Source organism: Mobula hypostoma, chromosome 3 (genome assembly GCF_963921235.1).
Source record: "Mobula hypostoma chromosome 3, sMobHyp1.1, whole genome shotgun sequence".
NCBI classification, from domain to species: domain Eukaryota; kingdom Metazoa; phylum Chordata; class Chondrichthyes; order Myliobatiformes; family Myliobatidae; genus Mobula; species Mobula hypostoma.
This window is the reverse complement of record NC_086099.1, coordinates 69964089-69989849: the sequence shown is the minus strand read 5'-3', so window position 1 is coordinate 69989849 and position 25761 is coordinate 69964089. Positions and strand designations below refer to the sequence as shown.

The window sequence follows — 25761 nt, the reverse complement described above, 5'->3', positions numbered from 1 at the left end:
TGCCTGATGGTCTGGTATGAAAGGGCCAATGCACAGGACCGGAAAAAGCTGCAGATAGTTGTGAACTCTTCACGGACTCCTGCTTCCGCAGCGTTGAGGACACCACACCTTCCGAAGGAGATGCCTCAAAAAGGCGTCGTCCATCATTAGGACCCCCCACCACCCATGCCATGCCTTCTCACTACTCCCAGCAGGGAGCAGATACAGGAGCCTGAAGACACACACTCAACACTTATAGGTTCTTCCCCTCCACCATGGGCAATGAATACTACCTCACTATGTTGTTCCTTTGCACCATTTTATTTTTTGTGTTGCGCTGTAATGCTGGCACAAAGCAACAAATTACATTCACAGCATATGTCAGATATAATAAAACTGATTCTGAATCTATTATTGTCCAGGAAATGTGAGCGTTCGCTCCAAAATCTATTTCACCAACTCTTCTTCTGAGTAAATCTTTCCTCCACCCTGATCCTGTTTGGCCTCACTGAACCTACCGTCTCACACTTCTCCTGATTCAGGAGGCAGGTGCAGGAATCCAATTTTGTCAGGTTTCGGAGGGGAACCGATTCAGGGAATGACTCTGAAAAGGCAAGCGTGCAGCCTCGTCTGGATTTCTTTGGTACAGATAGGCGAGGTGGTAGCAGAGTGGTTAGTGTAACACTATTACAGTGGCAGCAACATGGGTTCAATTCTGCCGCCGTCTGTAAGGAATTTGCATGTTCTCCCCATGAACCTGTGCCTTTCCTCCCACATTCCAAAGACAAAGAGTTTAATTGGTCACGTTGGTGTAATGGATGGTGTGGGCTCATCAGTTCAGAAGGGCCCTTTACTGCATTGTATCTCTAAATTTTAAAAATAACACGACAAAATGGCTACCACTTTAAAACGCAGCAAACCAAACGGAGCTCTGCACTAGGATCCAATAGTAAATCTTCACTAGCAGAAGCGGAAATTGCTGGCATCCAACAAAAACGTTGCATTTTCTGAACAGGCGAATATAAAAATTCCTATGAGCATTTTGCTAAAGTTCTTCAAGAATAATTTGCAACTGTCTTCATAAAAGACCAGGATGATGCCAATGTTGTAATTAGGACACTCAGGTGTGAAATGTTGGATGACACATATTCAGAAAAGGAAGAAATGATAAAGGGGTTATCTTCTTTAAAAATGATCCAACTCCCACATTTTGGCAAAATGCAACCTGGGCTTTTAAAAGAAGCACAGAAGAAAATTGTGAAGTATCAGGCTACAGTTTTCTCAGTCCTTCCTAGGTAAAGGACTGGTGCCAGAGGTCTCCCGACACTGCACCGTTGTTTAAAAAAATGAGGAAGGGATATGTCAAAAATTATGAGTCAGTTAGGTAATAGTGGAGAGCAATTTATTGGAATCCACTCTAAATGACAGTAAAAATATTTATGGGGGGGGGCACAGATTAATCCAGGACAGCCAGTGTCGATTTGTTACGGGAACATTGTATCTAACTAAATTGCTTACTTTTTCTGAGGAAGTTACAAGAATAGTTAATGAGCTTCTAACTTCACCCCGCCCCCCCCCCACCTGGTCTCTCACCTCATACCTGCCCATGCCCTCTCCTCCCCCAACTTTCCTTTTCTGGCTTTCACCCTTCTCTCCAGTCCTGATGAAGGGTCTCGGCCCGAGACATTGACTCTTTATTTCTCTCCAGAGACACAGCCTGGGTGCCGAATTCCTCCAGCATTTTGTCTGTGTTGCCTGAGATTTCCAGCATCTGCAGAGTCACTTGTGTTTATGAGAGGGGTGAGTTTGAGGCAGTCTATGTGGATTTTCGCAAGAATTCTGTCAAGGCCCCACTTGATAGGCAAGTCAGAAAAGTAAATGTCCAAATTGGATTTCAGAAACAACAGGAATTCTGCAGATGCTGGAAATTCAAGCAACACACATCAAAGTTGCTGGTGAACGCAGCAGGCCAGGCAGCATCTCTAGGAAGAGGTACAGTCGACGTTTCGGGCTGAGACTCTTCGTCAGGACTAACTGAAGGAAGAGCTAGTAAGAGATTTGAAAGTGGGAGGGGGAGGAGGAGATCCAAAATGATAGGAGAAGACAGGAGGGGGAGGGATGGAGCCAAGAGCTGGCCAGGTGATTGGCAAAGGGGATATGAGAGGATCGTGGGACACGAGGTCTGGGGAGAAAGACAAGGGGTGGGGGGAACCCAGAGGATGGGCAAGGGGTGTGGTCAGAGGGACAGAGGGAGAAAAAGGAGAGTGAGAGAAAGAATGTGTGTATAAAAATAAATAACAGATGGGGTACGAGGGGGAGGTGAGGCATTAGCAGAAGTTCTCGCAATTCATCCGCCTCTGCCGCATCTGCTCTCAGGATGAGGCTTTTCATTCCAGGACGAGGGAGATGTCCTCCTTTTTTAAAGAAAGGGGCTTCCATTCCTCCACCATCAACTCTGCTCTCAAACGCATCTCCCCCATTTCATGCACATCTGCTCTCACTCCATCCTCCCGCCACCCCACTAGGAATAGGGCTCCCCTGGTCCTCACCTACCACCCCACCAGCCTCCGGGTCCAACATATTATTCTCCGTAACTTCCGCCACCTCCAACGGGATCCCACCACTAAGCACATCTTTCCCTCCCCCCTCTCTCTGCATTCCGCAGGGATCGCTCCCTAACGTGACTCCCTTGTCCACCCCACCCCCCCATCCCTCCCCACTGATCTCCCTCCTGGCACTTATCCTTGTAAGCAGAACAAGTGCTACACATGCTCTTACACTTCCTCCCTTACCACCATTCAGGGCCCCAGACAGTCCTTCCAGGTGAGGCGACACTTCACCTGTGAGTCGGCTGGGGTGATATACTGCGTCCGGTGCTCTCGATGTGGCCTTCCATATATTGGCGAGGCCCAACGCAGACTAGGAGACCGCTTTGCTGAACACCTACGCTCTGTCCGCCAAAGAAAGCAGGATCTCCCAGTGGCCACACATTTTAATTCCACATCCCATTCCCATTCTAATATGTCTATCCACGGACTCCTTTACTGTAAAGATGAAGCCACACTCAGGTTGGAGGAACAACAGCTTATCTTCCGTCTGGGTAGCCTCCAACCTGATGGCATGAACATTGACTTCTCTAACTTCCGCTAATGCCCCACCTTCCCCTCGTACCCCATCCGTTATTTATTTTTATACACACATTCTTTCTCTCACTCTCCTTTTTCTCCCTCTGTCCCTCTGACTATACCCCTTGCCCATCCTCTGGTTCCCCCCCGCCTGTCTTTCTTCCCGGACCTCCTGTCCCATGATCCTCTCGTATCCCTTTTGCCAATCACCTGTCCAGCTCTTGGCTCTATCCCTCCCCCTCCTGTCTTCTCCTATCATTTTGGATCTCCCCCTCCCCCTCCAGCTTTCAAATCCCTTACTCACTCTTCCTTCAGTTAGTCCTGACGAAGGGTCTCGGCCTGAAACGTCGACAGTACCTATTCCTAGAGATGCTGCCTGGCCTGCTGTGTTCACCAGCAACTTTGACGTGTGTTGGTTGAATTTCAGAATCAGGTTTATTAGTATTGTCTTACTTGGTGTGAACTTTGCTGTTTTCTGGCAGCAGAGCAGGCCAGAGACATAAAATTACAATGAATTGTGAAATAAATGACCAGCAGAACACAAAGGAATAGTGTGTGTCGGTTCATGGACTCTTCAGAAATCTGACAGCGGAAGGGAAGAACTGTTTCTGAATTGTTGAGGGGATCTTCATGCCCCTGTACCTCTGCTCTGATGCTAGTAATGAGAAGAGGTCCTGGCTCAGGTGGTGGGGGTTCTTAACGATGGATGCTGTCTTCTCGACGCACCACTTCCTACACGTGTCCTTGATGGCAGGGAATGCTGTTCCCATGATGGACTTGCTGAGGCCGTAACCCTTTGCAGCCTCCTGTGATCCATACCAGGCCGTGACGCAGCCGGTCACAACGCTCTCCACTGCACAAATATGTAAGAGCCTTTGGTGACGTGATAAAACTAAATGAAGTACAGCCGTTACTGTGCTTTCTTCGTGATTGTGTCAGGTCCAGGACAAATCCCGAGCGACGCCCAGGAACTTTCCAGAGGTGACCCTTTGATGAGGACGGATGCGTGACCTCCCCACTTCACCTTCCTGAAGACTACTGTCAATTCCTTGGTCGTGATGACATTGAGTGCAAGATTGTTATTGCAACACCACTCAGTCAGTCAGCAAATATATCTCACTCCTGTACAATTCCTCATTGCTGTCCGAGGTTTTGACAACAACAGTAGTGTCATCTGCCAGTTTACAGATGGCATTTGAGCTGTGCTTAGCCATACGGTCATGAATGTAGACAGAGTAGAAAGCAGCGGGCTAAGCAAGCATCCTTGAGGAGAGCCTGTGTTGATTGTCAGTGAGAAGTCGTTATCATCAATCTTCTCCTCCAGCCCCCACCTTCCATCAACTCCCTCCCCAGTCACCATGGACTCACCTTCACTACTGAGCAGGTGGGAAGGGCTTTGGGGAAATTCAGACATGACAAAGCACCGGGACCGGATGGTGTGAGCCCTAGGGTCCTGAGGGAGTGCGCTGAGCAGCTGTGTGGAGTTCTCCAGCCCATTTTCAGTCTGAGTCTCAGCCTGGAAAGGGTCCGGACTGTGTGGCAAACATCATGTGTAATCCCAGTACCCAAGTAGGGCTGACCAAAAGTTTTGAATGACTAGCATCCAGTGGCCCTGATCTCACACATCATAAAGACCCGAGAGAGGCTGGTCCTGGCTCACCTCCGACCCCTGGTCAGATCAGCCTTTGATCTCTTGTTGTTTGCCTACCAGGAGCACATTGGAGTTGGCAATACTGTCATCTACCCGCTGAACAGAGCCTACTCCCGTTTGGATAAGCAGGGAAGCGTTGTGGGGATCGTGATTTTTGTGATTTCTCGTTGCTGGGGGAAAAGCTTTGTTCAATGCAGGTTGGCTCTTCCATTGTATCCTAGATAATGGACTACCTGAATGACAGACCACAGTCTGTGCAGCTTCAGAGCTGTGTGTCAGACATGGCTATAAACAGCACTGGGGCCCCACAGGGGACTGTATTGGCTCCCTTCCTGTTTATCCTGCATACATCAGACTTTAGATACAACGCTGAGTCATGTCATCTACAGAAATTCTCTATATAACTAGATAGTTGAGAGTATAAAGGGAGGATGGGAGGATGAATACAGGGCCCTGGTGGAGGACTTTGTTGAATGATGCAAGCTGAATCATCTGCAGCTCAACATCAGTCAGACAAAGGAGATGGTGAGATGGTGATGGACTTTAGGGAGACTAGGCCTGCACTTCTCCCTGTTACTATTGATGGTGAGGATGCGGATGTGGTGAGGACCTACAATTTCTGGGGATGCACCTGGATGACAGGCTTGAGTGGAACGCCAACACAGAGGCTGTGTACAAGAAAGACCAGAGTCGTCTCTACTTCCTGAGGAGACTGAGATCCTTTGGAGTATGCAGGCCTCTCCTTCATATGTTCTACCACTATGTTGTTGCCAGGACAACCTTCTATATGGTGGTGTGCTGGGGCAATGGCATCAACACAGGTGATGCCAACTGACTCAATAAACTGATTAGAAAGGCTGGCTCTGTTATAGGAGTCAAACTGGACACAGTGGAGGCTGTGGTGGAACAAAGAACCCCATGGAGAATCCTGGCAATTCTGGACAATGTTTCTCACCCTCTGTATGCCACAGAGGAGCACTTTTAGTAATAAACTAAGACAATTGTGCTGATCCAAACAGCACTACATGAGGTCATTGTTACCCTCGGCCATTAGGCTCTATAATGAGTCAACCTATAGCCAGGGAACTGATGAACCCCTCCCGTTAGACTGTTCGAGGTAACTTATTCTTATTCTTATCTGCTAATATTTACATCTGTGCACTTCTGCTGCTACTGTGACACTGTAATTTCCTTTGGGATCAGTAAAGTATCTATCTATTTATTTGTCCATATTAACTATGGTCTGCTGATAAGGAAGATGAGGATACAGTTGTGGAGGAAGGTACAATTGTTCAGAGTTAGAGTTAGTACTGAGGGGATGATAGTGTTGAATGCTGAGCCGCAATTGACAGTGGCTTGATGTATGTTTTACTGTTGTCTAGGACCTCTAAGCAGAGCGGAGAGAGCCAGAGAATCAGAATCAGGATTAGTTTTAAAATCAGTGACATATGTTGTGAAATTTGTTGTTTTGTGGCAGCAGTACCGTGCAGAACATAAAAACAAACTATAAATTACAATTATAGATATCTAAAACATAAATTAATGAACACAGGTACAGTACAGCAAGTAGAGAGCAAAAACAGTTCATTAAACATTGGTGTGTGTCTTTGGGCTCCTATACCTCCTCCCTGGTGCTAGCAATGAGTAGAGAGCATGTCCTGGGTGTTGGGGGTCCTCAATGATGGATGTTGCCTTTTGAAGATCTCCTTGGTGGTGGGGAGAGCAGTGCTCATGATGGAGCCGGCTGAGTTTGCAACCCCTTGTGGCCAAACTGTACACACAGTACTCCCAAGAGGTGGGGCCTCACCAACAACATATTAGTGCAGTAAAATAAATTGGAAGAAGTCATGGTTGCCATTGAATTGCTGGGCCTCCTGTGCTCATTCTACGCACTGTCCATTGTTAAGGACATAGGATTGGTGCTGGATATCTGCCCATGTGCTATCTATCATTGCAGCAGCACTGGTTGTTCACTGTGTCACTGCTTCAATAGTTGACATGAAGTGGCTACTCCTTGGCCACAGTTCTTTTCCTTTGGATCTTCCAATCCAAGAGCACCTCGCGTTTTGTATTAATCAGCTCCCACCACATAGCGACATTGTCACTGGAGGTGCAGCTGGTAGCTGTTATTGTCATAAGAGCCCGATGACATTAACAGGTGGTCAGGGCTAGAGCGTGATACTGTGACCGGGGGCGCTGCCGGTAGCCGCAGTGATGTCAGGGCCAGGGGGCGGCGCTGTCACTGGAGACAACTCGCAGTGCAGTTAGGGCCAGGGGGTGGCGCTGTCACTGGAGACCACACACAGTACTGTTAGGGCCAGGGGGCGGCGCTGTCACTGGAGACTACTCGCAGTGCGGTTAGGGCCAGGGGGTGGCGCTGTCACTGGAGACAACTCGCAGTGCAGTTAGGGCCGGTGGTCGGCGCTGTCACTGGCGACCACACGCAGTACTGTTAGGGCCGGTGGTCGGCGCTGTCACTGGCGACCACACGCAGTACTGTTAGGGCCGGTGGTCGGCGCTGTCACTGGCGACCACACGCAGTACTGTTAGGGCCGGTGGTCGGCGCTGTCACTGGCGACCACACGCAGTACTGTTAGGGCCGGTGGTCGGCGCTGTCACTGGAGGACGAACGCAGCCGTAGTATTGTCGCGGCCGAGAACAGGTCTCGTCTGTGTGGAGGCCGCTCACAGTATTGTCGCTGAAGGTCGCCAGTGATTTTCCACGTCGTTGTGCCGGTGGCGGATATGAAGTGGCTGCTGCTCGGCAGTGGCCGCCTGCGACCGGTTCGTGTGAGGCTGTGGCCGGGGGTGGGAATGGTTGCGGTGGGGAAAAGAGGGAAATTGGGAATTTATCCAGGGTTGGAGAACGTCAGGGAGGCGAAGAGTCTGGGACACGGATGGGAATATCCGGGGTTTGAATGTGTTACAAAACGGGGAGACCATTCCGCCCTTCTGGTTTATACCTGCTGCAATGAACACTTCCGTCAGTCCTGTATGTCACCTCTTATTTCCCCGTAATCCACACTCTTTCGTGCTACACTGACTCACTTGCACTAAGCCGATTCAAAAAAAGCTCTTTAACCTGCCAGTGCATATATTTTACCCTTCTGTAGGTGCTTCAATTCATTCTCCGCTCTATTCTAAGTTCACTATGTCCCAGTCTATCCTGGGATTTCAGAGCTTCTCGGCTTGGCTGGCTTGCTGTCTAGTTGTTATTAATCTTTTGCTGCTTGACAGGTTTCTGTTTTGCAAAGAAGAAAAATAGATACTTACACAATAATTTTCACCTATGACTTTCAAGTGTAGGAACTTTGATAGAGGAAAGTGGAATTGTCGGAAAGGTGTGGGTGACATCAGTTCAGAATCCGATTTATAATCTCTGACTGGTGTATTATATAATTGTGTTGCTTTGTGCAGCAATGCAGTGCAAATATACAAAAATACTATAACTTACAAAAATAAATAGTGTAAAGAAAAGAAAATTTGATGTGGTGTTCATGGATTTCATGGGCCATTGAAAAACGTGGTGGTGGAGAGGAAAGGAGCTGTTCCTAAATCACTGAGTGAGTGTTAGTCTACTGGCTCATGTACCACCTCCCCCACTAAATCACTGAGTGAGTGTTAGTCTACTGGCTCATGTACCACCTCCCCCACTAAGTCACTGAGTGAGTGTTAGTCTGGCTGCTGTACCTCTTCCCCAGTGGTAGGGAAAAGAAGAGGCACGCCTGCCCTGGATGGTGGGGATCCTTGGTCATGGATGCCGCCTTCTTGAGGCGCCACCTTTTGAAGGCAATCTCGGTGGTGGGGAGGGTTGTGACTGTGATGGAGCTGGCTGAGTCGGCAGCTGCTTGTCCTTCTGTGCATTGGAGCCTCCACACTGGGCTGTGACGCAGCCAGCTGATTGCAGTCGATTGTAGATCTACAGAAATCTACAAGAGACTTTGGTGACATAATGAATCTCCTCAAACTCAAATGAAGCACAGCATTGTGATTGTATCAATATGCTGGCCCAGGATTATCCTCTGACATATTGACGCCCAAGAACTTGAAGCTGCAATGATGACTGGCGTGTGTTCTCCAGATTTCCTATTCATGAAGTTCACAAATGAATTCCTTGGTCTTGCTGATGTTGGGTGTAAGGTTGTTGTTGCGACACCACTAATCGATCTAACTCACTTACGTATGAATTTTCATCACCATCTAAATTTCTGCCAACAACTGTGGTGTCATCGGTGAGTTTATAGATGGCATTTGAACAATCGTGAGTTGAGAGAGTAGAGCAGTGGTTAAGCATACATCCCCAAAGTGCACCTTTGTCCACGAGGAGATGTTCGTCTGTTGGTCCATACCATGGTAAGACCATAATAGGACAGGATCTGAATTAGGCTATTCAGCCCATTGAGTTTGCTCTGCCATTCAGTCATGGCTAATTTCAAGTTCAGTTTATTGTCATTCACCCATACACCTGTGTACCACCAAATAAAACAACGTTCCTCCAGACCAAGTAGCACAACACAGTGCATATAACTCACACACGTACACAGAAAGTAATATCACCACAAATAAAGTAACAAATAATAAGATGCACTTCCAACACGAGCTGAGAGTTAAACGCTACTGACACCTCATGTATGATGAGAGCTGTGTGGGGGCAGGGAATTCAGTAGTCTTACAGCCTGAGGGAAGGAAACTGCTCTCTATCCTCAGAGTTCTTGTCCTAATGTTGCAGTACCTCCTGCCTGATTGTAGCAGGTCAACGAGATCGTTGGACAGATGGGAGGGGTGATTGACAATGCTAACGGCCCTGTCAACATAGCACTCCTGAGAAATATCTCTGATGGGTGGAAGCGCGACCCCAGTGATCCTCTCAGCAGTTTTCACAATCAGGTGCCTTGCAATTCCTGTATGGTGCTCCTGTAAAAAATTGGTTAGAATTTTGGGGAGGGATCTTCACCCTCCTCGGGAAATGGAGATGACGCTGTGCTTTCTTGACCAAAGAGGTGGCCTTGAGGGAGCAGGTGAAATTGTCTGTTATGTGCACACTCCCAGAAACTTGGTGTTGGTGCTCCCACAGAGGAGCCGGGTATATGCAGTGAGGGGTGATCAGCAAGTCCACAAACATCTCTTTGGTCTTATCCACACTGAGACTCAAGCTGTTGTGCTCGTACCACTCTACCAGCTGCTCCACCTTCTCTCCATACACCGTCTCCTTGTCGTTGTTGATGAAGCCAGACACTGTTAAGTCAGCGAACTTGATTCAGTTTGAACTGGATCTAGCAGTGCACTCATGCATCAGCAACGTGAATAGCAGCAGGCTTGAGCTTGCAGCCCTGGGGAGCGCCAGTGTTCAGCGTGATGGAGCTAGAGAAATTACTGTCAATATGGAGTCGCTGAGGCTTTCTATGAAGAAATCCAGGATCCAGTTACAAAGAGGTGTTGAGACACAATGAGATCATTTTACCCACCAGCTTCCGAGGGATGATCATATCAAATGCCAGGCTGAAGTTGATTAGCAGCATCTTGGCAAGTGAGGCATGATTTTACAGGTGGGACAGGACGGAGTGGAAAGCAGAGGCTATGACTTCATCAGTGGATCGATTTGAGGGATAAGCAAACTGGAAAGGGTCCAATGTGGCAGGAAGATGAGATTTAATGCAATCCGTAACCAGCTGCTGAAAGCATTTCATTATTGTTGAGGTCAGTGCCACTAGACAGTAGTCGCTGAGGCAGGTTTCTGTCACCTCCTTGCGCACCAGGATGATGGTGGCTGCCTTGAAGTATGAAGGGACACAGAAATGTTCCAGAGAGATGTTGAAGATGTCTATCCTTTTGTTAAAATATCTGTTATCTGGACTGCATAATCCCTCGGCACCTGACCAGGTATGTTATCAGGCGTCGTAGCTTTACGTGGGTTAACCCTGGCGAGGGTCTTCCTCACATCAGCTGTGGTCAGACAGAGTACCTGCTCCTTGGGGGAGGGAGACCTCCCTCCCCAGCACTTAGGTCTGTGCGCCAAACCAAACGCTAAAGACATTCAGCTATCTTTTCCTCTCAACCCTATTCTCCTGCCTTCTCCCTGTAACCTTTGACCCACCCTTACTAATGAAGTATTATCAATAAGATATATCCAGTAGCTTGACCTTTGCTGCTGTGTGTGACAATGAATTACACAGATTCACCAATCTCTGTCAAAGGAAATTCTTCCTCATCTCTGTTCCAAAGGGATGTCCTTCTATTCTGAGGCTGTACTCTCTGGTCCTAGACACTCCCATTATAGAAAACATCCTCTCCATATCCACTTTATGTAGGCCTTTCAATATTCAATACGTTTCAATGAGATGCTTTCCCCAATCATCCTCATTATTCTAAACTCCAGCGAGTTATGGCCCAAACACTGCACATACCTCAACCTTTTCATTCCCAGGATCATTCTTGTAAACCTCTTCTGCACCCTTTCCAAAGCCAGCACATCTTTTCTTAGATATGGAGCAGAAAGCAGCTCTCAATACTCCAAATATTATAAGATCTCAGCATAACTATATTCTAGTCCTCGCGAAATGAATGCTAACCTTCCTTACTACTGACTCTACCTGCAAGTTAAACTTCAGGGGATCCTGTATTAGGTCCCTTTGCACCTCTGATTTTTGAATGTGCTCCCTGTTTACAATATAGTCTATGCTTTTATTTCTTCTACCAAAATGCATGACCATACGCTTCCCTCTGCCACTTCTTTGCTCATTCTCCTAATCTTGTGATGTGAAGAGTTCCAAACATTTCTGCTTATTGGAAATCGGGACCAGAATCAGGTTTAATATCACCGGCACCAGCGTGTATCATGACATTTGTTAACTTTGCAGCAACAGTACAGTGCAGTACATGATAGCACAGGGGGAAAAACTGTGAGTTACCCTAAGTACATGTCATGGGTTCAATGTCCATTCAGAAATCGATGGTAGGGGAGAAGAAGCTATTCCTGAATCACTGAGTGTGTGCCTTCAGGCCTGTGTACCTCCTCCCTGACAGTAACAATGAGAAGAGAGCATGTCCTGGGTGATGGAGGCCCTTAATGATGAATACCGCCTTTTCAAGGCACTGCTTCTTGAAGCTGTCTTGGATACTGCAGAGGCTAGTGCCCACGATGGAGCTGACTAATTGTACAACTCTCTGCAGCCTACTTCAATCCCGTGCAGTTCCTCCCCCCCAACCCCATACCAGACAGTGAAGCAGCTAGTTAGAATGCTTTCCACGGTACATCTGTAGAAATGTGCGAGTGTTTCAGATGACATCCCAGATCTCCTCAAACTCCTCATGAAATATAGCCGTTGTCTTGCTGCCTTTATAGCTGCATTGATATGTTGGGACCAGGTTAGGTCGTCAGATATTAACACCAGGAACTTGAATTTGTTCACTTTCTCTGCTGTTAATCCCTCTGAGAACTGGTGTGTGTTTTCTTTCATCTTACCCTTTCTGAAGTCCACCTGAGATTCTGCCAACAATGGTTGTATCAAATTTGTAGATGGTATTTGAGCTACGCCTAAACACACAGTCATGGGTATAGAGAGAGTAGAGCAGTGGGTCAAGCACACATCCCTGAGGTGCACCAGTGTTGATTGTCAGTAAGGTGGTGATGTTATTTTGAATCAACATAGTTTGTGATCTAGTTAGGAACTCAAGGATCCAGTTGCAGTGAGAGGTACAGGAGGCACAGGTCCTGTAGCTTTGCAGGAACCAGGAAGTCTTGGTTGGATAAATGTAATTTTTAAAGCTTTTGCTCTAAGTAGAATAAGTTTGATACCTTACTTTCTGTGCTAACACCAGAGTGTCTGTTCAGTCTTACATCTTCCACATAATGGATCTGGTCGAGCCCATAATAGAATGGATTATATACGTTTCTTTTTCGTTTGTTGGGTGTCATTCCATTTTCTGTGGATAGTGGGAGTAGTTTGTCTATATTAATGTGTGAGCCAATAGTGTATGTTAGAAATTGTAATTTTTGAACTACTATTTTTTATGCACTTGGTTTCAAAACATTTATCTATGTGAAGTTTGGACTGATGTTGTGCAAAATATTTTAGGTTTATGTTCGTGTCCTCTGCAATCAGCTAAAGTCTTTCAGTACACTGCCAGACAAAAAGAAACAACTTTTGGAAGAGGGTCCTGACCTGCGGGAGTTTATATCTGGCGAATTATCAGATAAGGGAACATGGGAAGAGTATAAAGGCAACCTGAAGCGCCAAAAAGGAGAAAGGTACAAGTCTAAGCACTCTTTTTTTAAAAATGGTGTTAAGATACTCGTTAGGGAACTCCTGCAGCAATGTCATGTAGCCAGGATGATTGATTTCCAATAAGCACAATCATCTTCATTATATTGGGTATGTCTCCAGCCACTGGAGTGTTTTCCCCTTCATACAGGCCTTCATGATGCAGTGTTTGGCCAAATAGTCCCCTGACATCAAGGATGCCTTGCTTCCTTTCTGGAGCTCTATTTATGATTGGTCCAAGGCTATGGTTAGTACTGCAGTGTCAGATTTTCCAAGCAAACCGGTTATTGGGATGTAAGTATACTTGTTGGCACTGTTGAAGCCATCTTCCATTACTTTCCTGATGATTGATAGAAATCTGATTGGGCAATAATCAGCTGAATTGGTTTGTCCTACTTGCCATGAGCAGGACATACCTGGGCAGTTTTCTACGTTGTCAGGTAGATGTCAATATTGTAGCTATAGTAAACCAGCTTGGATAAAAGCACAATTAGTTTTGAAGCACATGCTTTTGGTATGTTGATTTGTTTCTGGAGCCTTCACTGTATCCAGTGCTTTCAGGCATTTGTTGGCATCAAGTGGAAGGGAGGTTTGTGTGACCAAGAGAAGGTGGAAGAGAAAGCAAGTTACTTGTGAATATCAGTTGATGCATTACCTTTCATTGATACTGCGAATGTGTCCCAGTGATGCGCGGTTGTTTTTCCTTAATACTTTCATCCTTCTTTGAAGACCTCTGAACAGAGCTCTTAGTTCAGTGTTTGGCAAGCTACTTCTGAGCCTGTTCACATTTGCCAGACATCACATAGCTTACTTTCTAAAATACTACTGAAATAATGTATGTTGTGATATTATTTACAATTATAGATTAAGATTGCCTCCATGGTTGAAGACAGAGATTCCTCTTGGGAAAAATTACAATAAATTGAAAAATACTCTTCGGAATTTGAATCTGCACACTGTAAGTACTTTCTGAGGCTTCACATTACACAAGAGCTTTGTCCTGAGAAGTGGCAGTAAACTGATTGTTCCGTTAGTCCAAACCAGTTTTCCCCAAAACTAAGCTTAAAAACTCATTGCCGAAAATAGTTGAACCTTCCCTTTCTGATGTGCCAATTGTACACTCCTTCCCTGAGTACTACATTGCACTGTTGTCCATTTTCTACAGCTATTCACATCGTATGATTCTGTACTTTATTTAACAAAGTAGCCAGAGTGTATATTTGTGATCTGCTGCTGCTGTAGCCTATCCATTTCAGGGTTTGATATGTTGTGCATTCAGACGTGTTCTTCTGCACACCACTGTTGTAATGCATGGTTATTTGAGTTACTGTTGCCTTCCTGTCAGTTTGAACCAACCTGGCCAATCTCATCTGCTGTCTCCCATTAACAAGGCCTTTTCGCCCACAGAACTGCCACTCACTGGATGTTTTTTTTTTGTTTTTTCCATCATTCTCTGTAAACTCTAGAGCTTCTTGTGTGTGAAAATGCCAGGTCAGCAGTTTCTGAGATACTCAAAATACTCAAACCCCATTTGCCACCAACCATCATTCCACGGTCAAAGTCACTTAGATCATACTTCTTCCCCATTCTGATGTTTTGTCTGAACAACAACTGAACTCTTGACCATGTCTGAATATTTTTATGCATTGAGTTGTTGCCACATGATTGGCTGTTTAGATATTTGCATTAATGTATAAGTGTACCTGGTAACGTGGCCACTCATTGTACTTCCTGTGATTTCATTTCATTGAGCACTAACCATAATTAAGTTAAGGGAACATACGTAATTAATGAGTGCATTATATAAGTAGTTTGCATTTCTGTAATTAATTTCCATATCTTAATTGTAAGGAACTAGCAGTTTATCTGTTGGAGCCATAACTACTAATTTTTTCCTTCTTGCAGTCCAAGTACTTTTACTGTCTTTTACTGTAAACCATTGACTTCAGATTGCTTGCATTACCTCTACTGCTGGAAGTTGTTAGTGTACAATAAGTTTTGAAATGTTTCTGGCAACGCTTGTTTTCTGTACCCTGTATGAAATTAGCAAATTGGGAAATGTACAAAGATGTGCTAATAATACATTCTGGAGGTTCGGATGGAATTTGTGGGGATGAGAGTAATTTGAAGAATTGTCCCCATTATCTCTAACTTATTGGGGTAACACCTGTTTTCTAATGTAGATGTGTTCTGTGCTTCATCACTCTTTTTGGCACAATCCGTTGATCCTTAAATCTGTTTGTTTCTAAGCAACTTTAAGTTGAAGAAAAGCTTCCATTTATACGGTGCCTTTTACTGACTTGAGATGTCCTAAACTATTTTGTACATAGTGATGTATTTCTTGAAATGTAATTACTCTTGTAACTCATCCATTCATTCAAAATCATTGGCTTAGAAAATTGAGTACTAGACACCAGCATAAATTAGCTTGGAGAAACAACTTGGAACAAACAAATAATGGATGCAAGGAAATGATTAGACCAAGGTGTTTTATCAATGGGCACAGTCTCAAAGATACTTGAAGTCAAACATTGTTTCCCAAATCCTTCCGTATTTTCAATTAGCATGCAGTGCAGTCACAATAATGATAAAACCAGTGTTCTCCACTTCAGAAAATCTGCTATAGCTGCAACAAATATGAGAGGTCCAGTAAAAACTTAAAGATCTGCGCCAGTCATCCTGTGAGAAGGCCTTGTTTTGGCAAATTTTATAACCAGCATAATTTTGTTTGCTCCATAATTGTAACTCTTTTGATTATCTTTTGAATAGTATAAATATCTTTACCTGGACTTTTACTTTCAGCTGACTTTTATTGTAATGACAGTTTCAAGTGAATTGTCACTGACTACTCCTAACTAATGGTTGAGCTGGTCTCACTGGTATTCAGTTTGAAAGTCATTGCAGCTTTTGATACAAACGTAAGCAATTTGAGTGAGTCCATAGTTCCTTGGTGTGTGATCCTTACACACTGTACTCGTTTTAAATCAGCTTCCTGCTTTCAGGTATGTGAAGAGGCAAGGTGTCCAAATATTGGAGAATGCTGGGGAGGAGAAAAAGGCACAGCTACAGCCACTATAATGGTGAGATGCAGTAACCTATTTTTAAAAAAAATGATTTCAAAATAGGGCTGAATTATTGTTTCTCCTTCCTTTTTCCAGTGACATTAGAACCATACGAACCTCCATCAAGAGAACACGCAAAATGCTGGAGGAACTCAGCAGATCAAGCAGCATTTATGGAAATGAATAAATAGTTGATGTTTTAGGCTGAGACCCTTCATCAGGACTGGAAAGGAAGGGGGAAGATGCCAGAATAAGAAGAGAGGGGGGAAGGGAGACAAGGTAGAAGGTGAAGCTGGGTGGGGAGGGGATGAACTAAGAAGCTTGGAGGTGAGGGGTGGAAAAGATAAAGGTCTGGAGAAGGAGGAATCTGATAGGAGGAGAGAGTGGACCATGGGAGAAAGGGAAGGAGGAGGGGCACCAAGGAGAGGAGAAGACAGGTGAGGAAAATAGGTAAGAGACCAGAGTGAAGAATAGAAGAAGAGAGGGGGGAAAATTACCAGAAGTTGGAGAAATTTATCTTCATGCCATCAGATCGGAGGCTATTCAGACGGAGTATGAGGTGATGCGCCTCCAACTTGAGAGTGGTCTCATTGAGGCAGAAGAGGTGGTCATGGACAATCATGTTATCTATCAAGACACCTTGTTTGTGCTCAATTCTGCTTTGTGAATTTTTGAGAAGAGCATCATTTCTTTGTTCAGATCCCTATTCCACTGTGAACATTTCTTGTAAATGGCTTCACATTTCCTTAGGCATCATTGCAGCAGTAATTATTTAAGCAGAAACACTCTCCCGTAGCTGGAAGAGTGTGGTCTGTCATATATGCCTGTTCCCTTAAAAGATTGTTGTCAACATTGTGGCTCTGACTGCTGGTAGTTGTGGAAGATCAGAGTAGTGGGTGCTGACACAGACAACCTAGGCAATTCCTGGACTTGCTTAGTTGGGAGTCTTTTGCTCCATCACTTTACCTTCAGATGGGGGTATAAACATGATTTACACCGCTAACAAAGAAATAGTGAAAAAACGCTTTCTAGAGAAATTGTGGATTAATGCCTTTTATGTCTCCCTTTATTTTTCTTATTTTTATATGTTTCCAGCAGACTTGTGTGTTAACTTCAGCATTTTTTTTCTAATCACTGGCCTTTAATTTGAAGCTTCTCTACAAGGCTCCTACTTGTTAAAAGTTCTTAATTTTTATGTTAAAAATTTTTTTGTCTTGCCACCTTTTCTAGTTGCGCCATCCCTTTAATAATATATAATCTGATCTGTGTTTGGTTTGGAACAAAACGGAACCTGGGGCCAGTGAACAAGATGCCATGCATGTCCATCAGTGTGATCACGTGAAACACTCAGAATTAGGAAAAATCGCTCGTAGGCTGGATAAGCATAGTATCCCAATATTTGCTTGCGGGCTGGTCAAAATACCTTTGCGGGCTGGATCTGGCCCACGGGCTGTAGGTTACCTACCCCTGACCTAGGCCATGCTCTCTTCTCGATGCTGCCATCAGGTGGAAAGTTCAAGAGCCTCAGGTTGCACACCACCAGATTCAAGACCAGTTACTATTCATTCAAATGACGGGAAGGCAGACTACCTTATTAATATGTATTAGATACTCTCCGTGCACGCTCAGGTTTTCGGATGGGATCGTTCAAATTTGTAAACAGAAACAGCGTCACTGTGTTTTAACAAGAAATCCACGCTAAATATCCTGATATTTACATGTGCTATGATAACTTGTTGAATAACTCGCGTTTTGAAATAAAATCGAAGAAAAAGATTCCAATGGCAATGAATGCAAAACGCAGGAAGGTAGACTCTTGAGTGCCAAAATTTCCAAGACACTTGGACACTAGATTACTTCTTCACCTAGCAAGCTGGGAAAACAATTTGTCTCATTTGCCTAGAAAATGTTGCTGTGAGTAAGGTGGCAAATATCAGGTGACATTTCGAGACCTGCCATAGTGGAAATTTTAACAAGTTTACTGGGCAAGCAAGGAAAGATGAAGTTGAGCGAATGAAGGCTAGTTTCAGAAAACAAACATCATTTTTTGCCAAGAAAAGCAGTGAAAATGAAGGAAATACCCGTGCCAACTATGAAGTCTCAAAACATATTGCAGAAAAGATGAAGCCTTTTACAGATGGAGAATTCGTCAAAGAATGTTTACTGGCATTTCTTGTGGACATTACATCTCATTTAAATAACTTGAATTTACAACTTCAAGGAAAAAAATCAGCTGATACATGAGATGTATGGTCATATTGTGGCCTTTGAAAGAAAGCTGCAGTTGTGGGAGTACCAGCTTCAAAAAGGAAATTGTGCAGATTTTCCCATTTTTCAAAAAAATAAAGCACAAGATCCAGGCATTTTTGTGAATATGGTCCAAGAATTGAGAGAAGAGTTTTCATCTCGTTTTGCTGATTTTCGCTTGCATGAAAATGCGTTCAAGCTGTTTGCTACTCCATTTGATGTGGAGGTGGACTCTGCATCAGAAATTTTTCAAATGGAATTGATTGAGATGCAGTGTGATGACATATTGAGATCGAAATTTAATTTTGAAGATGTGTCAGTGCTTGATTTCTATAGAAAATATATTCATCCAAGCGGGAGCTATCCTAAACTTAACGGACCATGCAAAAAAGATGGCAGCACTTATCTGTGTGAGCAATTATTTCCAAAAATGAAACACACCAAGAACCATTTGAGAACCAGATTGACTGATGCCCATCTGGATGATGTCTTGCTCTTGGCATCAACAAGTCTGACAGCCAATATTGAGAAGCTTTCAAGCAACAAACAGCATCAAGTTTCACATTGATTTATCGACTGTTTGCATTAAAATTTTCTTTTTTATTTTACTTAATTTACCACCATTCAATGCATCAGGTTCATAAGTTTTATGTTTAAAGATTCTTTGTGTCCTTTTAATAGATTCAAAAGATGCCTTAATTGAAATAAATTGCAACTAAACTGAGTTCTTTGCTTACTAATTGACATCCTTGGTTAAGCACAAATGATTTTCTAGCATGCGTTATTCATTAATTTGAGGCAAAACATAACTCGTCGTCGTGGCTATCCCTCGAGGTCGAGGATGATGGTCTTCATTCCGTTGATCTATTTATGGGCTCTCAAGTGGCTTATGAGTCCAATCTTGGCTCTGAAAGTTCTTCCACATTCAGGACAGATAGTTCCAGATGGCAGATCGGGCTTTGGTTGTTGCTCTTTCCTTCGAAAGTTGCTGTTCCTTCTCGGATGATGGCTTGCCAGAGTTTCCTGCCCTTGCCATTGGTTTCCCAATTGTTGATGTCAATGTTACATTTCTTCAAGTTGGCTTTTAAGACGTCTTTGAGTCTCTTCTGTTGTCTGCCTCTTTTACGTTTGTCTTCTTTAAGCTGGGAGTAGAAGATTTGTTTCGGCAGACGTTCGTCTTTCACCTGAACATGACCACTCCATCTTAGTCGGTTCTTGATGCGTAGGCTTCAACGCTTGTTGTTTTTGCTTCATTTAGCACACTGACATTGGTTCTTCTAGCTTCCCAGCTGATATTTAAGATGTTTCGAAGACAGCATTGATAGAACTTTTCAAGTGCCTTCAGATGTCGTCGGTATGTTGTCCAGGTTTCTGATGCATACAGGAGCGTTGGGATTACCGCTGCTTTGTACACTAACATTTTGGTGTCTGTTCGGATGTCACAATCATGAAAGACTCTTGTTCGGAGATGTCCAAAAGCTGTTCCAGCGCATTTAAGTCAATGTTGGATCTCATCATTAAGGTGGACATTGGAGGAGAGGTGACTTCCAACATACGGAAAGTGGTCCACATTTTCCAGGGTTGTTTTGCCAAGCTGAATTGATGGTTCTATCCGATTTGTCTTAATTGGTGACGGTTGATAGATGATCTGAGTCTTAGATGTATTTAAATGGATAATTACCATATTTCAAGTTTTTTATGGCATTTATCTGGCCCACCGTCCGCTCATTAATACGCGATCCAGCCCACAGAGGCAAAAAGGTTGCCGACCCCTGGCCTAGGTGGTGGGGATCTCTGATGATGGATGCTGCTTTTCTATGACAGTATTTCATGTAGATGTGCTCAGTAGTTGGGAGGGCTTTGCCTGTGATGTACTGGGCCGAATCCACTAACTTTTGTAGGATTTTCTGTTCAAAGGCATTGGTGTTTCCATACCAGGCCATGATGCAGCCAGTTAATATACTCTCCACTACACATATATAGAAGCTTGTCAGAGTTTTAGATGCCATGCTGAATCTCCACAGACTCCTAAGGAAGTAGAGGTGCTCCCGAGCTTCCTTCACAATTGCATTTACATGCTGGGTCCAGGACAGTTCCTCTGAAATAGTAACGCCCAGGAATTTAAAACTGTTTACCACCTCCACTTCTGATCCTCTGATGAGGACTGGCTCATGGACCTCTGGTATCCCTTTCCTGAAGTCTACAATCGGTTGCTTCACCTTGCTGACATTGAGTGAGAGATGGTTGTTATTACACCACTCAGCCAAATTTTCATTCTCTCTCCTATATGTTGAATCATCACCACCTTTGATTTGCCCAATGACCGTGGTGTCATCAGCAAACTTGAATATGGCATTGGAGCTGTGCTTAGCCACACAGTCATAGGTGTAAAAAGAATAGAGCAGAGGGCTAGGCATACAGCCCTGTAGTGCACCTGTGTTGATGGAGATCTTGGAGGAGATGTTGCCAATCCAATCTGGGGTCTACAAGTGAGGAAATCTGGGATCCAGAAATCCTTTGAACCTTTAGCAGAGCTTAATTTTATGCCTAGTTTAGGTTTAATCTCTCAATGATGATGCCATATTGAAAAGTAGGTGAATGTGACATTGATGTATTCTGGTGTTAATTTGGAGCTATATACGGAGTTTAAATCTTTTGAAGTATAACGTGAATTCATTAAACATATTTAGCTACCTGAGTTAGATATTTATCTACCTCAGTTCATAGGGATTTGTTATTGAATATACTTTTAATATTTTATTTGGGATGCATTTCAAAGCATTGAAGGAGTACACTGACATTGATAAATAAAAGTTCCAAGTTAACAGATTTTGTCCATCGTTTTCCCCTTTTAGTTAATGGGCGATACCTGCACAAGAGGCTGCAGGTTCTGTTCTGTGAAAACCAGTCGAAAGCCTCCACCTTTAGATCCGGATGAGCCTATCAACACAGCAAATGCAATAGCAGAGTGGGGTCTTGACTATGTTGTGCTGACTTCTGTTGACAGAGATGGTAAGTTGGCTCAAAAATGATCGATAATTATTCACTTGTTTATTCATTGTGAGGAATTTGGAATAGATATTGTTTTGACGTTATATGAGCAATAATACCATTGTGTTACTGATATTAGATAGTGGACAGAAAAGTCTCAATTGAGAACCCTAAATAAAATTTATGCATTTGTAGCTTTGGAAGAGGTAATGAATTCACAGTTTTAAATTTTTTTTTTGCGTTTTTATCATTGTTTTATCATTGTTTACTCTCCATGCAGCCATCCATGTTCTCTCTGCCTTTTCATTTTCCTTCTGGTTCTTCCTTTACATTTTCATTAGCTTCACACAGCGGTTGCATGTGTGTATGCGGTCCACAGGAAGCACTGTGCAATGTGATGTCGCTTCAGTAGGCCCACTGAGACACCATTGCCTCCAAGTTCCCCTTATAATCACTACCATTCTTAAGCCCTCCCTCAATCCAAAAAACACCTTGTTCCTCATTGCCAGTAAAGTATTCCAAATCCCTTTACACAACATCACCTTTGGAATTATCTTCACCACAACCTGTAGCAGTTTAAGAGAGAAGCAATACCTGGCTAATAAGTGGCCTCTCTGGTGATACCTACTACCAAAACCTGAAACTTAAAAAATATTTTTTTCATCCTCTGCTACTTCCAAAGGTTTCAAAGGTACATTTAATATCAGAGAAATGTATACAATATACATCCTGAATTGCTTTTTCTACTTTATTCTGTTTGTCAAAAAGAGATAGAACTTTTCAAAATAGTTATGAACAGAAACTCAAATCTAGATGCGAGGCTTCAGATAAAATAATTTTAGTTAAGCGGTAAAAGATTTCTCCCATTACATGACCAATTTTAATAAGAGAATTCTCACTTAGTTCACAAAACATATTAAAACATTTGTTAAAACATATATTAGACTCTATTTAAGTTTTGTTTCTGAAACATAGTTTGATTATTTAGCAAAAAAAAGTTCTTATGTATACATATGCAAAACCACCAATACTTTAACTGGCAATGTTATTGGGGTACAGTCAGATATCCAGATAGAAGCGAGACAAAAAAAAAGCATTAATAGAAGTGGAGATATCATAAAATCAGCCTCAAAATTGATTTAAACAGAGGTAAGGAGGAATTTTTTTTAGCCAGAGAGTAGTAAATCTGTGGAATGCTCTGCCACAAACTGCGGTGGAGGCCAAGTCCGTGCAAATATTTAAGGCGAAAGTTGATCATTTCCTGATTGGTTAGGGCATCAAAGGATATGGCGAGAAGGTGGATGTATGTGGTTGAGTGGGATCTGCAATCAGCCATGATGGAATGGCAGGGCAGACTTGATGGGTTGAATGGCCTAATTCTGCTCCTATGTCTTAAAATCTCAGGAGGATTAAAAGAAACATGTGACAAATTAGTCCTTGATACATTTGTCTTTTTCAGCATTGCTTTACAATCATCTTCAAATCTAGCAATTAGAGCCTAGCTCCTAGACTCTATGCGAAAGCTCCATACTCCGAGAATTGAAGCAGGGTATCACCTAATGCATTAAAATAATTTACACTGTATAAGTATTGGACATAGCACTGATCCTTGATCTTTTAAGGCTTTTCTGGGTTTTATTCTCCCCAGATTGCTAACAAGTGAGTTATCCAGTACTTGCATCTCCATCATGCTGCATGTTAATGGTATTAAAATGAATTGATTGAAGTACCTGTACTGCTCTATAATCAGTTCTAGAAAGCTCAGTGACTTGCATATGAGAATGGAGATATACCCAAACGTGGTAGTTGTTTGTTCAATGCACTGTTGATAGGGTGGATAACAATAAGAATTGGTGGAATTTTAGACTGCCTGTATTTGGTGTATTGCTTAAGTAAGTGTGGTATACAGTACTGTGCAAAAGTCACATATAGATATAGCTAGGGTGCCGAAGACTTTTACACTGTACTGTATTTGTCAGTGGCGTGGAGAGCGAGTTTGTAAATCTGGCAGGAGCAAAGGATGTTGGGAATGGCGAGGGAAGGGTGTAGGGCAGGTGGTAGAGATGTTGTGCCAGGGGTAGGGGTTGGTGTGGGTGCAGACACACCCAGCCCTGAGACACTAGGCAAGGACATTTGATTCCAAACAATTGGTTTACACCCTATCCTTGTTACATGTGAGGGATACGTTCCTCGAAGTTGTCGCATAATGTGAAATCGCATAATGTGAAAAATTATTTAAATGGAGAAAATAGGGATGCGTCCAGAGGGCTTCCTAAATATGTTTTATCTGTAACTTATTCACATTTTTATACCAATACGACACAAAAGCAGTAATTCAAGACAACATTTGTAATATATTTAATCAATTTAAGGTAATATTCAACGTAATAAATCATAGAAAGTTAACAGTACTCACCAACAGAGGCAGGTGTGTTCGCTCCGGGAGATGAGTGATTGTTGTGGTGTCGGGCAGCTTTACACGGATAAGGTGGATGGTTGTGTGTCATCAGGATCATCAAGGACAGCAAGGGGTGAAGGAAGACTCACAGAACTCTCAGAACTGCCGGCAGCAGGAGATGACACCGATTTGAAAAAAGTGATGAGGGTTGTTTGCTTGGCAGCATTTTGTTTTTCAGCATAAATTTGCTTGTAAGGAAGAAGGCTTGACTGCAGGGAACGACTGAAATGCTGACTCCGTTCTAAACTTGGGTCCCATGTCTGTTGCCATTTGTGCCAAGTGTTCCGCAGCCTTAAAAAATTCTGCCAGTTGCTTCACCATAAAATCCTTCACCTGCAACTCGACACTTTCTTCTTCATTGTTATCACCTTCAGTCTGAGTTACACGCAGAAGGTCATCCACACTTTATTTTTCATCATGAGAATCCAGGAGTTCTACCACGTCAGCAGTCTCGAGATCTGAGAATCCTTCCCCACCAACTTTATGGCCCAGGGCCACACAGCCCTGGACAGCTGCAGTGAAGGCAGGAAACCCCTTGAGGGTGTGCACACACTCCGCCCAAATTGAATTCCATGCTCCATTGAGAGTGGAAGACCTGACCTCTTTCCAGGATTCATCAATGCTGTTGATGGCACGTCTGATGTTGAAGGACTTCCACCATTCCCTCCCCGTTGGTAAACTCCCGGGATTTTCAAAATCGTCTGTTGCTTGCTGCACCTGAGAGATAGTTCACCGTAAAAAAAAAATACACCTTGAATGTAGATCACACTTTGGTCGAGCGGTTGAATCAGCAATGTTGTGTTAGGCGGCAGGAAACACAGTTATGTTAGGATGAATGATGTCCAAATGTTTAGGATGGGCTGGCGCATTATCAAGCAACAAAAGAACTTTAAAGGCAAGATTCTGTTCCCGGCAGTAGCGTTCAGCCACAACAGCAAAATGATTAGCAAACCAATCTTCAAAGATTTGACCAGTGACCTGTGCTTTCTTGTTAGCTGCCCAGTGGACAGGAAGCATATTCTTATTCAAACCCTTAAGAGCATGGGGTTTTAGTGAATGGTAAACTAAGAGAGGCTTCATCTTACAGTCTCCTTCGGCATTGGAACACATAAGCAAAGTCAATCTATCCCTTGCTGCCTTGAAACCTGATGCAGTCTTTTCATCCTTACTTATGTAAGTGCGTTTTGGCATACACATTCAAAAAAGCCCGGTCTCGTCTGCATTAAACACCAGCTTTGGTGTGATGCCTAACTCGGGTATCAAAGCTTGCAACTGCACAGGGTAAAGTTCAGCAGCTTCATGGTCAGCACTGACCTGCTCACCACGCACAGCTAAGTTCTGAAGCCTGTGACGATTAACAAACTTAGAAAACTATCCCCTACTTGCATTAAAGCTAACAATATCACTTGACACTTCCTCACTAGCCTCTGGAAAAAGGCGACCATAAATTTCCAAAGCTTTCACACGAAGATGTTTATAATTTCCAACTTTTTTTCAAGTGTTAAAGCGGTTCTCTGCCGCTTGGCTGATGGCCCAGGACATGACATCGGATGCTTAGGAGGCATAGTTAAATATTTCAGGCACAAAATCAGTGCAACCGTAGGTAAAAACAACAAAATTTTAAGAGCACAAGATCGCACATCCACAGGTTGCCAAAACTAATGCAAGACTGGCGGGAGTGAGACTGTGAATTTGCATAGTCTGAAGACGCATATAACGAGGATAGGGTGTATTAATAATTACAGAATGTCCCTCTGGTGCTTCCCGCTCCCTCCCTTCATCTTTACTTTTTTCCCAACCATGATTCTCCTCTCCCTTCGCCCTCCCACTCTCAGTCCACAATAGAGACCCATATCTGAACCCAGATTTATCATTACTAATGTATGTCATGGTTTTTGTTTTAGGGCAGCAGTACAGTGCAATCCATAAACTTAGTACAGTACGGTACTGTGTAAAAGTCTTAGGCACCTTAGCTATAGTTTTATATA

The 25761-nt window shown here is 43.6% G+C and overlaps 1 protein-coding gene across 1 annotated transcript in view; it reads left to right on the top strand.

The window, feature by feature from the left end:
* The first annotated feature begins 7375 nt into the window (after positions 1-7375).
* Positions 7376-25761, top strand: part of lias (lipoic acid synthetase) — a 36058-nt gene continuing 17672 nt past the window's right edge. The window contains exons 1-5 of the mRNA XM_063043286.1: positions 7376-7538; positions 12830-13002; positions 13880-13973; positions 16018-16095; positions 21180-21336. Of these exons, the coding sequence (XP_062899356.1) occupies positions 7500-7538; positions 12830-13002; positions 13880-13973; positions 16018-16095; positions 21180-21336 (541 nt within the window). The 5' untranslated portion in view covers positions 7376-7499. The remainder of the gene's footprint in view (positions 7539-12829; positions 13003-13879; positions 13974-16017; positions 16096-21179; positions 21337-25761) is intronic.